Source organism: Opisthocomus hoazin, chromosome 15 (assembly GCF_030867145.1).
Source record: "Opisthocomus hoazin isolate bOpiHoa1 chromosome 15, bOpiHoa1.hap1, whole genome shotgun sequence".
Classification (NCBI taxonomy): Eukaryota; Metazoa; Chordata; class Aves; order Opisthocomiformes; family Opisthocomidae; genus Opisthocomus; species Opisthocomus hoazin.
Window position 1 is genome coordinate 22,877,522 of NC_134428.1, and position 19,651 is coordinate 22,897,172.

At 39.4% G+C, this 19,651-nt stretch overlaps 1 protein-coding gene across 5 annotated transcripts in view; it reads left to right on the top strand.

Annotated features, from left to right (window-relative positions):
* USP22 (ubiquitin specific peptidase 22) overlaps positions 1–19,651 on the top strand; it is a 113,554-nt gene that overhangs the window by 81,539 nt on the left and 12,364 nt on the right. For all 5 annotated transcript variants that reach the window (XM_075436396.1, XM_075436397.1, XM_075436400.1 and 2 more), the window contains 3 exons: positions 3,740–3,909; positions 10,780–10,927; positions 18,133–18,238. In XM_075436396.1, coding sequence (XP_075292511.1) covers positions 3,740–3,909; positions 10,780–10,927; positions 18,133–18,238 — 424 coding nt within the window. The remainder of the gene's footprint in view (positions 1–3,739; positions 3,910–10,779; positions 10,928–18,132; positions 18,239–19,651) is intronic.

The window sequence follows — 19,651 nt, forward strand, 5'->3', positions numbered from 1 at the left end:
AGCCTTCATTCAAATGAATCACAGTTTTTGTGGTTATATTTGTGCAGACTGGTTTGTCTGCTGTCTTTCCTGTCCCAGCATGAAGCCTAGAGACAAACAGCACCTCTTCCAGGAGAGCGAGATAGGCTCCTGATTGGTTTTTCTGTATTTTGTATTCATGTGTGGTCCCCTCACTTCTCTGCTTCCCCACCTTTAAGAGCTGTAGAGTTGCATTTCACAGAGAAGTGGAATTTCCTTATCTTGTTTTGGTTTTTTCATCTCGCCTGCGTGGGTGGACTTGCAGAACCAGTGTTCTCGATCTCCCTGCATCACAACAAGCGTTGTTGTCCAGTATTGCAGATCTATTACTCTGAGCACTCGAAAAAACAAAACCCGTTACTGGAAGAAGACTGAAGAGCTCAAGCTGACAAAGGTAAGCCAGCTGCTTAGAACCTTGTTTTGAGACAGAATGTAAAAAGAATTTCCCAGACAGGTTCACCTGTGCTTAGGCCATTGCAGGAGTAGATGTCTTGCTTTTTTGTTTACACCGTGCCAGTCCAGCATGTGCCAGCATGAGAGTAGTGGTCGTACACCATGCATGGTAATTACAGGATATTTTCTTTTTTATGATTATACCATACATGACAATTTTGTCTTGACAGCAATATTAATTTGTTCCAATATTTACATCAGCAAGGTTCAGAAGTACAACAGTGCTTTTCTGCTAACTACACTTACCACAAGAGCATACGTCTGTGTATATAATACATTATCTCACTGGTTGCTATTGCTCACTTCGTAAGCAGTTCATAAGAAACAGAAATAAAGATAACGCTGTGAAGCACAGCAGAAGTCTGTAAAGTGCCACAGCTTTATTACTGGAGGGTGGATCCTATTGGCAGTCCCTAGACAGTTAGCCCCCTCCCCTGTACACGTACTGTCCACTGATTAGACACTAGTGGAGACAACTGTTGATGCTAGCAAAAGTGGACTGCTGCATTTGAGGTTTTGGCCCATTATTTTTCTGTTAATTTGACCCACATGTTGCAATGTTTGGCTCTTCCAGCTAAATATTGCCAGGCTCTATTAATGGGGAGGGAGTACGTGTGGCAGACGCAAGTCTTTTACATTCTTAATGTCTTATTGACCAGAGTACACTATGGGCATTAAATTTTAGCTATTTTTCTTTCCAGCAAAACTCATTTTGTCCCATAAAAGTTAAGCCCAAGAGGGATGTGTTGCTCTGAGTTCTGCCGGCACTTTAGTTTGTGTACGTCAAATTTTGATGTTTTCTGAGATGCTGCAATTAGGTGCGCAGTGTCTTAACTGTAGTTCAGTGCGTCGTACCTGTTTCATTTCAAACGTCAGTGTAAGAGACAGTATAGCAGCTGCAGTTGTTCTTACCTCAAGGAGAAGACTGGTGTATGCTTCTTTACATTTTTCCCCTTTCAGCCAAGTAAGTTCTCTTGTTTTGCTACATTCGCCATTTTCTTATTTTTATTAGGGGTTGGAGTATTCACGTTTCAGCCTTGTCTGTTTTGCAGGTTGCTTTCTCTCGGTTCATTCGAGTGAAGTCATAGCATGTGAAGCACTCCATTTAGACCTGTGAAAGACTGACACCGAAAGACCAAGCAAATAGCATAAACCAGGAGCCTTCTGAGCCTGATGCCTGTAACTAGTCTTCTGGTGGCAACTTTGAGGAAGATTTGATTCTTGTGGTCACAGGGAAAGAAGGTCCAGCCACAGGCATGTAATAAATGATGCTTTAATAAATGATTCCAAAAAGCTGCCTTTATGTGTTTGCTTTTACTTGTGATTGCTCCATGAGATATCGGAAAGTGATAGGGCGAGTCTCTAGGTGTACTGCTGGTTTTCCACTAGTCTTCAGCTGAGTGTGAATTCTGGCGCTAACCAGAGGGACCAAGTTTTCGAGAGAGAAGTAGGGAGAGACTCTTTACTTCTCTGAATCCCCTGGTGCATCTCAGGCATTTCCAGGAAGCCTTACAGGCTTCTGTTTGGACAATCTGTGATTTTAACTAAACCCAGTAAGTTTTAAATGGAAAATACAGGTGAGAGGTAGGCAAGAGGTACCAACCAAGCATTTCTCCACTTGCGCAGCCTGGACACCTTTCTGTCGTGACATTGTTTGCAGAGACACCTAGACTGGGGATTGAAACAGGACTGTGTACAAAGTTGAAGTGTCACACTGTATTTCAAGCTGCTACAACAGATTAACTATTTAACACTTTGCTAATGTTGTGCGTACACTTGTTGCCTTGAAATAAAGCAAATAGTTGTAATGAGCTTTCTGCCCAGTAGAAGATATTAGAATATAATGAGAAACTGTGCCCTGCACATTGAGTAAACAGAAGCAAGAGGAAGCTGTTGGAAGGAGGACGGTGTTGCATTAGATACAGGAAAGAAAATTTAAGAGGGCTCTGTGTCCATCGCCTGCAGCTCGGTACGCAGTTCAAGCTGATGTAGTGCCGTTTCTCTCTGGTAACGTAGCAACCGGACCACACCTCCTCCCGCTTAAAGATGCGAAAGAGCCCTTTGAGCACTATCTGGTGTACTGCAAGGGAACTGCACCATTTCTGATTACCACAGCACTGCCAGCTGATACTTTTTTTTTTTTCTCATGGAATGGCGAGGAAATTCTTCATTCTCTGTCAAGTAATCCTTTTTTTTTTTCGTTCACCATTTGTGTAGTAATTCCATTTATATCGCAGCAGAGGACTGTTAAATTAATGCCAGAATTGTATCTTATCAGTGTGTTTTATCTTGTTTCTAAATAACTTTTTGATTAAAAATAAGCATTCTTGTCCACCTGATGCTCTTCTTGTTTAGCACTCCTGTATGGTGGTATTATGTTAACATTTTGGAAGAATACTCAAGGATTTGAGCTTGTTTTTCTTCTCGCTTAGACTTTGCAAATGACTGAAAAGCTTTCCCCACTCCTAACCTCTCTTCTGTTGTGCAACAAAAGAGCTTTCCTTTAAGCATCTTGGTTTCCAAGCGCAAGAAATCGTCTCTGGGCATTACTGAACATTTGACTTAAGGTGTGATGAATCCTCTTATGCCAAGTTGAATTTTTTGGTGTATACTGTAGAGTAATGTTGAACTTAGCTAAAACAAGTGTGGAATTAGTATTGTTCAGAGTTTTTCTTTAAGGTTGTCTTGTTTGGATCTCGAGTTTTGTACGAAGGAAGGATATGCTAAGTCTGCACTGGATGTCACAGCCTGACTTTGTTTTGTCAAGGCTGTTTCCTTTGCTGCCTGTCTTAGATGATTGTTGCACTATAACAGTACAAAAACGTTATTCTGGCTTCGTGACCTGCTTGGGGGAAAGCCTTTTAAACGATCTGAAAACTTACTTGTTGATTTATTTAAATGTATTGGTTCATACTATAGTGACTTAACCAGTTGTTGTCATTGCACTTTGGGGAGGGGGCATGTTTTGGTGATGTATGACAAAACAGCCATTGCAAAATAGGCTGTTGGTGTTGCTGTACTTCGAGGTTCCCTTCCTTCTGAGAATTAAAAAATAAATAAAATCCTAGTGTGGGTCAAAGCTTGTGGCATCTTGTGCCTTGAAGACAGCAAAACCAATAGCCTACCTAAAACAATATAAAACTCTACTTGGAGCTGTGCATATACTGGAAATCTGTGGCAATATTGTGAAAACTATATAAAAATGCAAACACACTATTTTGTTAACTTGATAATGCTTATGCCTCCCCTCCCCCTTCTGTCTTTATAGGTCTACGAGGGCTAATCAATCTTGGGAACACATGTTTTATGAACTGTATTGTCCAGGCACTTACCCACACTCCACTGCTGCGAGATTTCTTCCTCTCCGACAGGCACAAATGTGAAATGCAAAGCCCCAGCTCATGTCTGGTCTGTGAAATGTCTACGCTTTTTCAGGAGGTGAGTGCTGTTTGCTGCGATAGCATTGCCTTTCCACAGGTGCTGGCCATTTCTTACCCCAAAAGGGATTGTGTTCTATTTGCAAATATAAAGGGAATGTCAGTTATGTTTCCTCTCAAGGTGTGGCAAAACACAGCGGTAAAGGTAGAGTGAGACCCTACTGTCAAAAATACCTGACTGCTGAAAAGGAAGCTATTGGCCTTTTAAGTCCTGTTAAGTCACCCTTCTTTAGGCAAAACTGGTATTGGAAATAATTACAGTGCTGCCTGCTCTTCTGAGACTGATCTGCAAGTCTTTAGTCTTAAAGCTGAATGTGTGCTTTTATTAAAGGTGCAGGTTGTAGCTGGAAAATATGTCACAGGCTCTTTGGGTAATATTGCAAGTAAGAATAAAGCAGTAGTATATAGCCTTGTGATTTAAGGCACTGGTTCATGTAGGTCTGTGTAAATATTTTAAAGATCTTGATTCAGTGCTTCCTAACAGGGAGAAACATCTTTGTTACCATCTCTAACGTGGAAACTCATTAATGACCCGGGGGATGTAAAAAAGTGAATGTGTTGGTACAGTTTGTACCTTCCATGTACCAGTTACTCTTCTTTCCCTTTCTCACTCGGGTGACTGGCTTTGCAGTGCACCTTTCACTGTAGGTCTAGTCTGTGCTGTATGAAACAGGCATGGTCTTTTCCTTAATAATAGTCAAAGAACTTTATTAACTATCTTGATTCCGCATCAGTATCATAAGGACTATGGCTAGATGTGGGCTTCTGGTTTTAAGATGAGTCTTTAAAAGCAAAAAAACAAATCCAGTCCTGTGCCATTTCTTCAGTGATAGATCTGCTTGCTTGGTAAGTTTATTTTTTTTAAAAAAAAAAACCAAACAGCCACCCCCCCACTCCCCCCAAAAAAGCTATAGTATATACTGTCATAGAGTATGTAAGATAGCTGCAGATGTCTGTACGCTGGGCATGTCTTTTGTGTATATGCTGTCATGGAAGTTCGTTCAAACTGAGACCAACCTAAAATAGCTTTCCCTTTATCTTGTGATTTTCAGTTTGATTTTACTTCTGTGCCTTTTTCACCAGAGGTGATTATTTTCGGTCGTTGCAGGCAAGTTAAACATGTGTGGAAGGTAAAGTCCCCCTTAGCCATTGCAGTACAAAGTTGTTTTCTGTTCATACTCGGCACTCATGTGAATTTGCAACTTTTCATGCTGCTTATGAGTCATTAGTTGTATATTATACTTCTTTTATTTTTCAGTTATTCCTGAGTCTGTCAGGAAAGGAGGTAGAAACAAAAGGCAGGCATACCAGTAGGTAGCAGCTGCAGGATTATTGAAACCAGATGTGCAGTTAAATGGGGAAATATCACTCTGCCTAGATTAAAAAAATCAGTCATGGCATAGAAATAACTGTTTGTGTACACTGTTAATATAGAAACCTATTTGCTTATTTAAAAAAAAAGGTACTATTATAATCTTGATATCCTTTCATCAGACTGTGGTATAAAGTCTCATTCTGATGGATATCACCGCGTTCTGTTTGCACATGTGCATTTTTAAAAAAATCCCTTGGGAAAGGGGAAAGGAGTGTTACATTACAGATTGAGGGGCTGGAGGAAAGATCAAGACTGTCTAGGTACTGATTTTTATTTCCATTTTTGTACATGGAGACCTGCTGATAGCCTAGGATGCCTTTTGCCAGGCTACATACAAGCATGTAACAAAGAAAAGGCTGTTACCCAAATTGGGGCTTAAATGCAGCACTTGCATTAGTTTCAGTTGTAATCAAGTTTAATTTCACATGCAACTTTGGGAATCTCAGCCTTCATTTTCCCCAATCAAAATTCATGCCTATGCTTGCATTAGTTCTAATAATTAATGTTCTGCAACATGAGGGTCTGTGAATGAGGGAAGAGCTGTATCTGTGATACCAGACTGTGAAGATAATAGTACAGTAGTCTCTGTCTTTATTTCACATTGAAATACTGCAGCTATGTGCTGTGGGAGGATGACAAAATGTGACTCAACCACCTTGAAGTTAAGCTACAGCTTAGTCCTCCACCAGCAAAACTGTAGTGCCTGTAACCAGCTCAGTCTCTTTTAACTTGCAAGCAGTAAATACCGTGTTATGTTTATAGCTCTGTCAGCAGTCATTGTAAAGGTCTGTTTCCCAGTGAGTTTTAATTTCTCTACATTCAGAATTAAAACCAAAATCTTGCCTTTTTGGAGAAGACTGGTTATCTTTCATGTCCCAACTATATGCAGTGGTTATGATGAAGATTCCTGGACTGTCTTTGCAGAGATGAAGTCTGAATGAAGGAAAGCTAACCAGCGGAGATTTCAGTGCTACGGTTAAGAATTCCTTTGTAATTGAATTACTGGGGAAACTTTGGTTCAGGTTCTGTCTTGTTCTTATGTAGCTTTCCCACCGGGATTAACTGATGTAGTTATCCCAAGGCATTTTACCCAGTGACAAACGATCAGGGCAAGGGTTAACTTCATCTCCCCTCCACCCTTCTTTTCTGAAGGTGTGATCTTAGGCAAATGGAATGCCAGGGGATCTGGTGAGTGCGTGCCAGCAAGAACTCTCCAGGAGTTTTGAAGATTAAATGAAACTTACTATATGTAAATAAGCAAGTTTTGCTATTTGCTTCTTAAACAGAAAACACTTCTCCCCTTTTTTTTTTTTAAGATCATTTAGCTGTAAAGGTTGTGTGATTTCTATGTGATAAATAGGAAGCTACAAACTACTTCTGCCGTGAAGTAGGTTGATGGTGAGTAATGAGTGTCAGATGGTTCTCAAATGAGGTTTTTTTTCTTGGTAGCTTTCCTTGCAAATATGCCAAGCATTGAATCTCTGTTTGTTTTAAAAATATCTGACTGCATCAATTAACATTCTTATTTGTGCTACTTGAAACCTATTTCTCAATAGAATCATGGCATGAATTACACTGCATAAGAAAAGGAATGGAAAGGATTTGGGAGTAACAGATAGTGGTGAAACTGGATAGAGGAAAGGTAGAACACACAGAATCCGTTCATTGAGCCTTTTGGTTGAAAGGGTTTGTGCACTACTTTTTACCTACTGGTATTTGTGTTTTAGTCTGTCTTCACCGAAGAAAATTAATTTCAAAATGGTCCATACCTTAAGGTTTATCTAAAACCTTTACAGAATGACCATTCGGGGTGTGAGGATTAGCGGATCTGTGTATCGGTGTACTCTGTGACTGGAATAGCAAGAATACCTGGGAATACAGCAGAAGTCAGTGCATCCACTCAGAAGTGTAAAGAGCAAAGCCTTCTTTATTCTCATCATTACTCATCCTCATGAGCCTATCAAAGTGTACAGCACAACTATGTGGAGAGTTGAGAAGTGAGGACAAAAAGGAAAGAGAATGAGATGATTTATGGCTTTGATACCGTAAGGTGGTACACTCTTGAAATGGATTGTGTACAAAAGAAGTTACAACAAAGGTACCAGGTAGAAAAAGTAGTTAAGTCTCTTTACATAGACAGAGGTCTTGCATTTTGTAATGGGAAATACAGTTTGTGCCGATTTAGTAAAATCTTTTCTCTTAAAGAAGTATAGAACATACAGAGTGTGTGCAAGCAAAATGGGTTTTCTGACTCCTTGAACCGTCGCTCTTTGGCAAGCCTCCAGTAGGTGTTCTGTTCTTCTGAAAGGCGCGTGTATTGCCCACTCCCTTTATCCATTGTAAATTTTCAGTACATTTAAAGTCTTAGTTGAGAACCAATTTTTTAAGAGGAGGTTTTAGCTTCTCAGATTGGACTGGAGCCTGGGACAGGATTTACGCCTATAAATGCTCGATTACAAAGCTTGGAGCCTGTTTAGTTGATACATATGCAGGACAGATGAAATGCATCTGTTCACGTAATTGGGAAACTTCTGTGCATGTGTGTGTGGCAGGAGGAGGAGAAGGAAGTGCAGATGTGTGTGGTGGTGTGTGGTTTTTGTTTTTTTTTTATACCTGACTGATATCTGTATATTTTTTTGTAACAATGGTGCAAAATACAAAGTGTAGAATCCTCTAAATCCGCTATAGATTCTTCCTTTTAGAATCCAGGAGCAAGTGTTTTTAAGTGCAATAAAAGAATGCTACTGTGACTTGAGTTGTATGTAAGAATGGAGGCTTTGAATCCTGGTTATTTGGGGTTTTTTTCTTTTTCTTTTTTTCCCTGGAACAGCAATTAAATGGTGTATTGCCAAGCATTTTCAAATTGCTTGAACTAGTTCTCTCCAATATAAACAACTGATACTGCTGAATTGAAAACAAATTTAAATAAAAATTGTTTCATGTTTGGAAGAATTGTGCCATTGAAGTGTTTTAAAGGTGACTTGCAAATACATCATTACTTATATTTGCACACTTTAATGAATAGTTTGTATATTTGTGGTTGAGTAAGACTTTACATGGACTTTTTTGCTTTTTGTGGATTGGAACAGCTCTGATAGGCTGGTCTTCCCAGCGAGAAGGAAATGAAAGAGATAGGATAGATGTTTTATATGTTCCAGTTAAAATATTGCTATTGAATGTGCTCAGATTCTTTTGTTTCATTTTTGATTTATTAGAATAGTGAAGCTTTCCCCCACCCACACGTATGTTCAATAGTGTTCTTACAAGGTGTGTTTCTAGTTTCTGTGTGATAATAGCCAATAATTTGATAAAGCTTCTTGTTAGAATCTTCTAATCCTAATGAAGCACTAGAGAATGTAAAAATCTGCTGGCAGGTCTAGTGTCTGCAGTGGAGTAATTACGGAGAGTGCTGTTGGTTAAAATGACCGGAGAGCTCTGGGACTAATTGTAAGGAGTGACAGAACAGAGAAGTTTTATTGCTGCAGTTCCCTGAATTATGTTGAGCAGCAGCTGCGTCAGCAGATTTCAATTACCATACTACTGCTCCAGTCCCTTGGTGTCATTCTGGTTGGCATCAGTGTTAACTATTGATCTTTTTATTTATAGAAGCATTTTGTGTTGTTTGGCTGCAAAGGTATATTTTCTTGTTTGGATAAAGCGGAGCTTGCAATAAAGACATTTCTTTGCAAGGAAATACACTAAAAGCATTTACAAAACCCTACAAATATGAAGAATAGATGAGAGAATTGTACTACCTTTTGCCTACCTGTCCCTTAAAATACAGTGTGTTTTATCTAGGCAGGTTTGTAGCACAATGCCTGTGCTTGCACTGATATAAATTGCTCAGAGACTGGGCAGAGAGAAACTTAGGGCCAGGGAAGGAAGCCTGCTTTTCCAATGAGATGAGAAATTATATACTGCTGAGGTTTTAAATCTCACTTGTGTTCTGTGTATTTGCTGCTTACTGTCTCCTTTTTGGGGAGAGTAAGTGAAACTAAACTGCCATTGATTTGATAGGATCTTGGCAAAACAAAATCGTGGTGCTGCAGGCACTCTTTACTGGGAAATACCTGTTCCAGAGGTTAGGGAAGGCAAAACAATGTATAAATTATCACGTATTAAAAATAAAATGTTACTGCATTAAATCAAACCTGAAGGGCAAGGGAATAAACTCTCCTGGGCCTTTTCTGGCTCCCTGCAGGGACACCACAATCATCTCTGCTTGCTTTTGGAACTGGTATCGTGGTGCAGAGGTTCTTGAACAGGTACAGAAGTTGGCTTGCTCAAGAGGAGACTGTTAGCTTTAGTCCATCTCCCTGGATGCCAGAATTGGCAGCAGAATTGAGGACCCGGGAAGATAAAGGGGAGACGAAAGTAGAAGAGTTGCGGCGGTAGCACTTGGATAGAGAGCTGAAGAATAGAAATGGAAGGAGGTGAACCTCAACCCAGGGAAACACAGACCTTTAGTGGGGGGATGGTTGGTGTGATTTGTTGCTTTCTGGGTTTAAGTGGGACCTGGCTGTTTTGGTGTGTGTGGGTTTTTTTTTTGGTTTGTTTTTTTTTTAAAAAAGGCATGAAATTCTGTAGGTAGTTATCTGTCCTCCTCTTCTGTGCTGATTTACCTCCCCAGCTGTGTATCACCACTCAGCAGTGGTGTTTCACATAACAGTTTTGCTGACTGAGTAATTTGTCCGTGCACTCTCTGATATGCTGCTGGCAAGAGCACCTGGGGCAATTTCAGTCACTACTGTAGCCAGCTCATCAGATTTTGACTGAAGCAGATTAAGAAGCAGATGCAGAAGCTGGTCCAGGACCACATCTCCAGGCAGTGACACCCTGCAGGAGCGGTAATGGGCAGCTGGCTTTGGGGATAAGTGAATGAAGGAGTACTCTCAGCTCTGCAAACAACTGTGCTGAATAGAGTTGTTGCTAAAGCCTTGCGCTGGTATAGCTGTACAGTGAAAGACCAATACTGGCATGAGGCAGCTGTCACCCATGTAAATTTTTCCATAAGATAGGATTGTGCATAGCTATTGGATGCAGAATGTCACTGTGACTTGTTCAGGGGCTGGATGGCAGCTGGCATCTGATATTCTCATCACAGTTTGTCCCGATTTTTGGGGGCATGTAATTTGTGAATGAAATTGCTGATCTCTTGCAAATGTAGGAAATTTTCTCTCCCCCTGGCTATTTTAATAAAAGTCAGTGGTATTAGTAAGGAATTTTTGATGGGTTTTGCCACCCCCCCTTCTATTTTAGGCTAATCCATCACAAAATGAAGGAATTTCAAGGGAGAAAATTGAGGTGCTCTGTTCTGGGATCACTTCTTCAGTAGCCTGTGATAAAAAGCTGTCTCTGTATTTTATTATTAAGGCCATCAGAATTAAATGGTTTAAATTTATTTGACTAATTGCACTCATTTAAGTTTTTAATAATTAAATGCACTGAGGCTATGTAACTTGTTAACAGTCATGTCCTTTTCTTTGCTTTGAGCAGTTTTACTCTGGGCACCGATCTCCTCACATTCCATATAGGTTATTGCACCTGGTATGGACTCATGCACGGCATTTAGCAGGGTACGAGCAACAAGATGCACACGAGTTCCTCATTGCTGCATTAGATGTGCTACACAGACACTGCAAAGGTAAGGCTTGTACTGAGTCTTCAATCAACAAGGATCAAAAGGAGGTAGAAGAATCTCTTCTTAAAATCAAGTGTAGTGTCTTCCAGTACAGCAGTCTAGCAGATTCCTTTTAAAAAGTTTGAGGAACTTAAAGGAAAAAGATCTATAGATAAATAAGTAAACCATTCCCACTGTCAGAAATTATCTAGAGTTAGAAGCAGACAGGTCTGTACATTGATTTGAATCACCATCATGATGTTCTCTAATTGGTTGTGAGTCACTGTCTTTTCTTTTAAATTGCCATTTTAATTCTATTTATACTTGAGGTAGCTGGAACTCTTACTCAGTGTGTCATGGGACTGATGAAAATAACATAGAGGAGGCTATGGCTGTTCTGCTTAAATATTATTCTACTGTATTTATGATGCCCAACTGCATACAGAAATGTGAATAAGAAAAAAAAATAGCATTTGTTTTTGGTGTCTTTTATTAGTTTGTGTATAAAAATACATAGTTGTATGATTCAGTAAAAATACTCAGTGGCATGCTTTTAGAGATGAAATATCCAAGTCTTGGATGAGTTTTGTAATATCATACGAAATTATGTATTTCATGTTAGTTAACTGACCTAAATCTGAACTGAAAATTTGCCAATCTGCCAGTATTTGATCTAGCTGGATTCATTTAAGCACAGAAATTTTTACTATTCTTGTAAGGGTAAAATAGTAGGGTTGATGCTAACAAAACAAACAAACAAAATCCTTAGTCACTAAAAATAAGCTTTAAAGCACTCAACTTTCCTGTAGTACTCTTAGAAAAAGCACTTAGAGGTTATTTTTTTGGCTTATCAGAGGACTATCAAAGGGAAGGCTGCTGCTGCTTCTCTGAAACATTTTGAAGTCTTGCTTTTATCTTGGAGATAGTCTTACATGGTAGCAGATGTGCTTGTTCAGATTCATAATAGGTGTCCTCCAAAAGAGTCTTCTCCAGAAAGAGTACTTGTAAGGACAGGAGTACATAGAACAGATCTTTTGTAATTATTAATATCTGTCATTTGACAATCACTTAACTGCAGTTCAAGAACTGTGATGAAACTAGTGTTGAAGCACTGTAAGGAACAGTGTCCACCCAAACACTGACTTCTCACTTCTTAATACTGAATAAACTCAGCTGCAAACAGAAATACTTCATGGTTACTGTGAAGTTTCTGAACCACTGATCTAACAAATCTTGAAGCTTTTTCATCATCTTTGATATAAAAAGGTGTTCATATTTCTTCTGTACTTCTTGACTAGTTCATGAAGGAGGAATACTTCTCAGAATTGTCAGGAAAAAACTTGCAACGATAAAGGTCCCTGCACTCTTAAAACTGATAAAGAATCTGAAAATACACACACACACACACACCCCCCCCCGTGGTTTGGGTTTAGATGAAGCTTTCTCAACAGTTTCTTTATTCTTGGTTCTGTTTGGCCTCTCCAACCTGAATGAAAATGCAACTGTGATGTGTCCTAAAAGTTTGAAAACATTGTATGTTAGACATTCTTTGGTAAGAGTGTGTGCATGAGTGGGGATTCTTTTACTACTGGTTGGGTATCACAGATGTGTTGGAAACACTGACTTCTGAATTGGTGTCAAGTTTTGTAATGGTTCCAGCCAGCCTGAACTGACTTAAGCGGGTTTTGCACTTTTCAATATTGAGCTTCTTTGGGTTGTGGCAAGGGTACCATTTACATTCAATACAAGGACTGAAATTGAGTTATTTAATGGATATCCTTAAATTTGAGCTACTTGCAGGGACATAAGTAAGCGGTTACAGTGCTGCTAGGGGGAAGGCATTAGCGCTAGATCCTTGACATCTGTGCACCAAGGTTTTTAAATTTCTGTTTCAGAAGAAATGGAGAGACTTTTATTAAACTATGGTAAATAATCTATACCACATCAAGGTAATTTAAAAGAAGTGGTTGAGCAGTTGTGTGGGAACCAAACAAGTTAATCTGAACAAGAACTTCAAGTACGGTCATGATAAACCACATTTGGAACTAACTAGTTTGCTCTGTAATAAGAAAGTTTTCCCACTTATGTATGCACACAGACATACACATGCATCTGAAGTATACATGTGCAAAAATATTATTACTAATAGTGAGAATATGTCCTAAAGCCACAATAAGCAAATAATGCCTCCCCTGCCAATTTTACTGAATCAAAAGAGCTTTTACAGCTTCTAGTCATAGTAATCAAGTTCTACAATTAACCCACAGTGAAGTAAAAGTATAGGGAAGATTTTGTCAAAAATCCTAGCTTATTGTTTGTGGTCACAAAGGCTTCAGGCACCAAAATAAATGAAAGTATTCCTTATGCTAAGGACTTCATAAATATCCAGTGATACTTCTTTGGCTGAATTTGGTCATTTATCCCTTTTCCATTCCATGTACTCTGCTTTCTAGGAAGTGTCCTACTGCAAGTCAGAGAAGGCGGTGAATGCTCATTATAGGTGTCTGTCATTGCCTAAATTAGGAAAAGTATGTGATTTTGATGTGCATTTAAAGATAAGTTTTGTAGTACTGCATCCTGTGAAGCATAAAATTAACTGCCCTGAGATTCACCTATGGGGCTGGCCCAGGTAGTTGGTCGTTTGTGTTTTTGTTTTTGTTTTTTTTTAATGCTGGTTCAATATAAACATTGTTTTAGTGACATCTGTGGAGTTCTGGAAGCTCAGGTTACCTGTATGATCACCTGTGGAAATCACGTCTCGGGGCTGGTAGCTCTCCTTGTGCTAGCACTGCTGTGTTGAGCTGTGGCATCTGTGCAGCGCATATTCTGAACTCTTAACAGGGCTTCTCCGTGCTGCTAGAGCAATAGAAAATGTTTCTGAATAAAAGGAATCTAATCTGTCATGCCTGTGCATCACTATTTTTCATTCCAACAGCTGGAGTAAGATGGACTCACTGGAAAGCAGCATTTTGGGGGTGGGAATGCTAAGTTATTAATTACTCCTCTTTCTCTACCATTCACCCGAAGTGTGCACAAAGGTCTGTCCTTAAATGCATACTTCAGCTAGAAAGGCAAGAGCTTTCTTGAATCTGAATTCTTTTTCCAACATTGCTACTATAAATGATATTTCAAGTTGTACCTGCATTTTGTGCTCTTCTGGTCTCTCTTGCTGCTTTGACAGTGCTCAGAGTTCTGCAGTGTCATTGTACGTTACTGTTTGTGGTCGTTCTCACCACAAAAAGCTTCCAGATGAGCTTCAGAGCTTACTCTACATCAGATAGTAGCTTCTTCACCAGAGTAATGCTGTAAACAGCCTTGTTGTGTAGGTAACGGCTGCTTTCTTTGTACTGAAGTCGAAGCATTCCCCTGGACTTTGGCATGTATTAACTTTCATCTGTAAAATGCATGGTAGCTTTGAGTTTTGGTCTCTGAATAATCTTGGGTTATAGAAGATGCTGAAAATGATCAGCCATTGATCTGTTGCTTCTTGCATGTGTTCTTGGACTCTTCTGTGAAGAGCAAGTACAAAGTATACCCCACTCTTCACGTGTGATCCTTCAGGAGTTTCGGGTCTCTTCAGTTGTCAGATGAACATAAATCATGGGTATTGCTGCCCAGTGTGTAAAGCATTAGGTCAGCTTTTGGTCAACGTGACAGATACATCTGAATTATCAGCGCTCTGGAAGAAATTCAGGACAGTGAGGTTCCAATCATGCAAACACTTTGTAGTTTGCTAACTTTGTCTCAGACATACTCAGACTTGGAGAAACTTAGACCAGAGTTGTTATTTTCTTGTATGGAGCAGGACCACAATTCGAAAGTTAGTCCAGCCCAGTGATACCACTGCCTGGGGGTTTATTTTTATTTATTGCGGGAGCAACAACAATCAAGCAGAGTGGCAGAGATGGGCATTTGTACACAAAGGTTCAAAAAGCAAGATAAAAAACCTGAAGTAATCCTATAATTTTATCCCTAACTTTATTCAGCCAATGTTATGCTACTCTGACAAAAAGAGAGTAGTACTTTAAAGCTGCTTATTCCTCATTTATGTGGTTTTCATGGAGCATTTTGCATTCGTCTTTAGCAAGGACTGCTCCAAAGCAAGTTTGAAGCCTGGTGCTAGGTATCATTACAGAAAAGAAATGCTGTGCTGAGATTTGGGAGTAAAACACTACCCCGCTCTCTGAATTCTGCAGGATATTCTTAGGAACTGATAAAGCATATGCTGGCAAAACAAGTCATCTCCTATGATCCATGTACATTTGCGCGTACTGCTTTGTCGTTAAGAGTAACAAGCACATGCTCAGAACACTGGGAGCCAAAGTAAAGTGGAGAAGTCAACAGTAATGTCTTGTTTTGATAAATGCCCCTTTTAACACTGGCAATTTCTTAAATTCCTTTTTGTCATTTAAAATGCATAATGGAGGCAAAATGTCTTTATTTTTATTTCAAAACCACAAGCAATGTTAAGAAGTAATCTGTAGCTGTTCTTACAGTTGTTAGGTACAATTTGCCTTTAGTGTTGTTTAACTTGTGTTCAAATAGATATGCATGTAAATGTGCTTAGTTATTGCACAGACACTGTAGTAACTTCTATGGATTTTTTTTTTTAAAGAATTGCATTTAATTTGAATCCAAACTTTTAAACTCAACTTCTTGCCATTCTCATAATTAGAGCATATATTGGCGTCTTCTCAAGTTTGGTTTTAGTTTTGTGCTGACCAGTCTCTTGCAAGAAGCTGCTGATTTCCCTAGTAGGAATTATAACTAGCTTCAAAAACAAAAATGCATGAAACTAAACCTACTTTGTAAGACAGAAATGTTGAAGGGAACCTTAACTTGAGCACAGCAATCTAGCAGCTTCTAGTTCTCAGCTGCATAACATACCTCCTCTCAGCATCTGTTGCATATTGACAACTGTGAGTAGGTGGTAATCTTACTTTTTTTTTTTTTTTACTCCTCTCCTACCAAATATCATGGCAAATAATGTTGAGTGGCTAATGCCCTTCGGTTTTGCTGGGAACAAGCTCACAGGATATTCTTTTGAGATTCTCTCGTCACTGATCCTAATATCTTGTAGAATAGGAAAGGGAGTGTTCGTTCTCTCCCGTCAGTGGAAATGGCTGTGTATTAAAGGTGTGTGTCCAACAGGGATGTTACCCGTGGTCTGGTGAAAATCTCTAGGCACTGTTTCTCTGCTTCTGCCCCCTGGAAACGAAACAGAGGGAGATAATTCAAATGGTGAGATTGCAAGGATGTGGCAGTTGCATGTGGTTTCTTTAAAAAGTGGAGTTTTAAAATCAAGGATAAAAAACTTCAAAATTTTTTTGAAAATCCACATGTAGTCTTTAAAGCTTATAAGTGATCTTTTTCTAAAGGTGAAGAATGTCTTGTACAGTCTCTGTGCTGTGTGCTCTATTCATTAGCTTAGCATAATTGAGACTGCAGAAGGATCTTAAGTTCGGTACGATTTAGCTGAAATTCTCATCAAGAAATGCCTGAGGCTTGGTCTGGTAACCCCCAACTTGAACCTCATACACTCGAAATCTAATTCTAGAGCATTTTGTTCAAGAGCCATTTTAAGGAAACAATGTGCTTTTCTTGACAATTCACTCAAAAGTTTCTGAAGCAGGCAGCTGAATGAGAGCTTTTCTGAGGCATTTAGGGTCTAATTAACTGAAGTGGCCCATTGCAGCTTAGTAGGTGTTACCTATCTCTGCTTTTCCACACATAGGATCAGGTGGAACCTTTGTCAGTTTATATAGTGTTTTTCTACAATCTTCTAAAGCTTCATTGGAACAAAAAAAACAACAAACATACCAACTCATTCCTTCAGCAGCAAGAAGACTCCAGCTAGAGCACCACTAACACAGGAAAAGTGGTGGGGTTTTGCCCTATGCTTTTAGTTTCCTTGGGTTGTTTTTTGACATGCTTGACTAGAAATTAGTTGGTTTAGAGTAACAGCTGTGATTTGAGGAGTCAGCATGTTAGTGTTTCAGTTTCTGAAATCAAGTACTTCCTAGTAAGTTAAGGATACTAGGAAACATGGCAAAACTGAATCCCACCTTAGCAGTTTCTGTTGTAGGAGGCTGGAAGACATCTGAAGATGTACTTTACAAAATAATTAGCTGGTGCTGTGAAATAGTTTGTGTGTGTATCTCTGCTTACAAAGCAAAACCAGTTGTGTCTATCCTACCCAAGGAAAACAAGCAGTGCAGTCTTGAAAATCAAAGTCTGTCGCTCCTAGTTCACCAGTGGGGAATGGAAGGAGTTTGCTTCAAAGCTGAGAACTGCACCAAGAAATTTTTTGGTTATTTAATGCTCTGGTTAGTCTAAGAAAGCCAAATTGGCCTAATCTCAGCATTCAAATCATAAAAACAGATTACTGTGCTCCTGAGACCTGCAGTAACAGTTTATAATACCTAAAAGGTGGGTATGCCTTCACTGTGCCCCTTAGGAACTTAGAGGATTGCCGTGCCTCTGAAGAAGCTGGAGGAAGACACAGCACTTACCTTCCCACTTCAGATAAGGACATCTTGCATTTTCTCACCAGTGAAAACTTGAGCGGAAGGTCCATGTTTTCGTTGAAAGCACAGGATGTAGACAGCAGGCTGGAAGCTAAAGGGTCTGAACAAACCCCCTCCCCTCACTCTCAGAAGTTGACTGGGGTAGAATAAAAAAGTAACATTTGCTGACATTCCTCCTCTCTGTTCATTTAGGAAAATAATGTGCTATTGAATACTCTGCCTAAGCAGAAACTAGTGCTTCTGTGGTCAAGAGCTGGCCATTTGTTTAGATACAAACGTTGCATGGTGGTGCTCTAAGTGAAGCTTAAATATTTATTTTCATGAACCACCTTGGCAACTCCTTTGTCTTAGGAACTGATCTTTACACCAGATAGCGCAAAGCAAATCTCTGTAAGGGGAGACAGGGCTGTACCCTGAAAAAGAGTTTGGCTAACAGCTGGTAGGGCTTAAAGCTTCACCTCTACAGGAGCTAACTGTTTTTGGTCACATTCTGATTATCTTCTATATTTTTCTAGGAGTTCTATTCTTGTTTCCTTGTTTTTTCTTCAGTGCACAACATTTTCACGGTTCTGTGTTTTCTATGTGAACTTGCAGTATGTTTATAAGCTTACGTTATAAAGAGTACTGGAGACGCAGTCCAAGACAAACCACTGTTCCCTCGGAAGATTTTTGACTGCTGAGTCTGTGTTTGCATTCCTCCAGGTGATGATAATGGGAAGAAGGCCAACAACCCCAACCACTGTAACTGCATCATAGACCAAATCTTCACAGGCGGACTGCAGTCTGATGTTACCTGTCAAGTCTGCCAGTAAGTATTTTTTTCTGATTCTGCACTCTGGTCAGAATCTGTACACACTCCAGTGCAACAGTGTACTGAATATTTTCTTTCTGGAATACCAAAAAAATACCAGCAAAATTCCAGCAAGACAAGAAGTGTTTAAATACAGCATCAGCTACGTGCAATCAATTACCAGTTAACTGTCATATATTAAGACGTAACAAAAAAACTACCTGGAAGGTACCACAGGGCTATAGACATAAACTTTTTACTAGTCTGTAAAAGGTGGTTCTTTTCAAAGTTCATGAGGAAAAGGGTTCCAAAATCTTTTTGGTTGTGAAAGTATGTAATTGCCAATACATTTGAAGAAAAATCTGGTATGCAATGATATATTCCTTCAGTTAGGAGCCTCGTGTATCATCAGGAGAGGTTTCAAACAGGCTGACACGTAATGTAGTCTCAGGTACCAGCAAGTGAACGCTTTAAAATAGTAGGGAGAAATGTATTTGTTGTTGTACTCTGTGTACTGGAGCAAGTTGACTTCTCTTTCAAGATGTTTGGTGTTGGCATAGTGCAGAAGTCAGAGTTCTTGTTTTTTGTTCTGTCTTGCGTTCTTTATAATTACGCACACTGTCCTACAGCTGGAGTGTTGTGCTGTGCTGGTTTGAATCTGCTTTTATTCTCAGGTTCCTGGAGAGATTTGCGGAAGATTTACACAAAATCCTTATATGATAATGAAAAGCTTGATGTGTTATGACACAATATTAGCATTGATGAAACTTTAACAAAAGAAGTTTGCTTTTGAAAATTGACAACTTTTGCACAAATGAAGCTGAAAAAAAGGCAGAATATTGTAGGCTTAATAAGATTGCAGAGTGAAAGACAGTCAGTTTAGAGGAAGAGAGAACTTGGAAAATAAGCACAACAAGTACAAACAGAAAATGCTTCCAAACTAGGAGCTTAGACCCCTGAAGTTCTGGAGTTCTCTTAAAAATGTATATACTGGAAGGAAAGATTTGAGTCAGTAGAAGTTAAAATTTTGAGAAGCTTTTTCCATAGTCTAGCTGTTGGCTTGTCTTCAGCTGTCTGGTAGAGAAATCTGATGGAGAACATACGCTACTTCTTGATGCATTTTTTTTCTTTGGCTTCTCAAATTCCAAATGCTGAAAGAGATGCTAGTATGAACTGCAAAGCTTAATTCAATGCACTACTGTATAGCAAAAGTATTTGGGGCTCTCTATTGAGTTAGCCTTAAGCACCATCTTCCCTGTTTTGACCAGAGAACCATGCTTCTAAACTAGTTGGATCGTAGATTTTAGCTGGTTTATACTGGTCAGTAGTAAGACCAGTACTTCCATCTCTGAGTAACCCTGCTTGTTCGCTTTGAGTCACAGGGCTCCGGTAGTGGGAGAGTGTATGAAATGCATATATTTTGCATTTAGT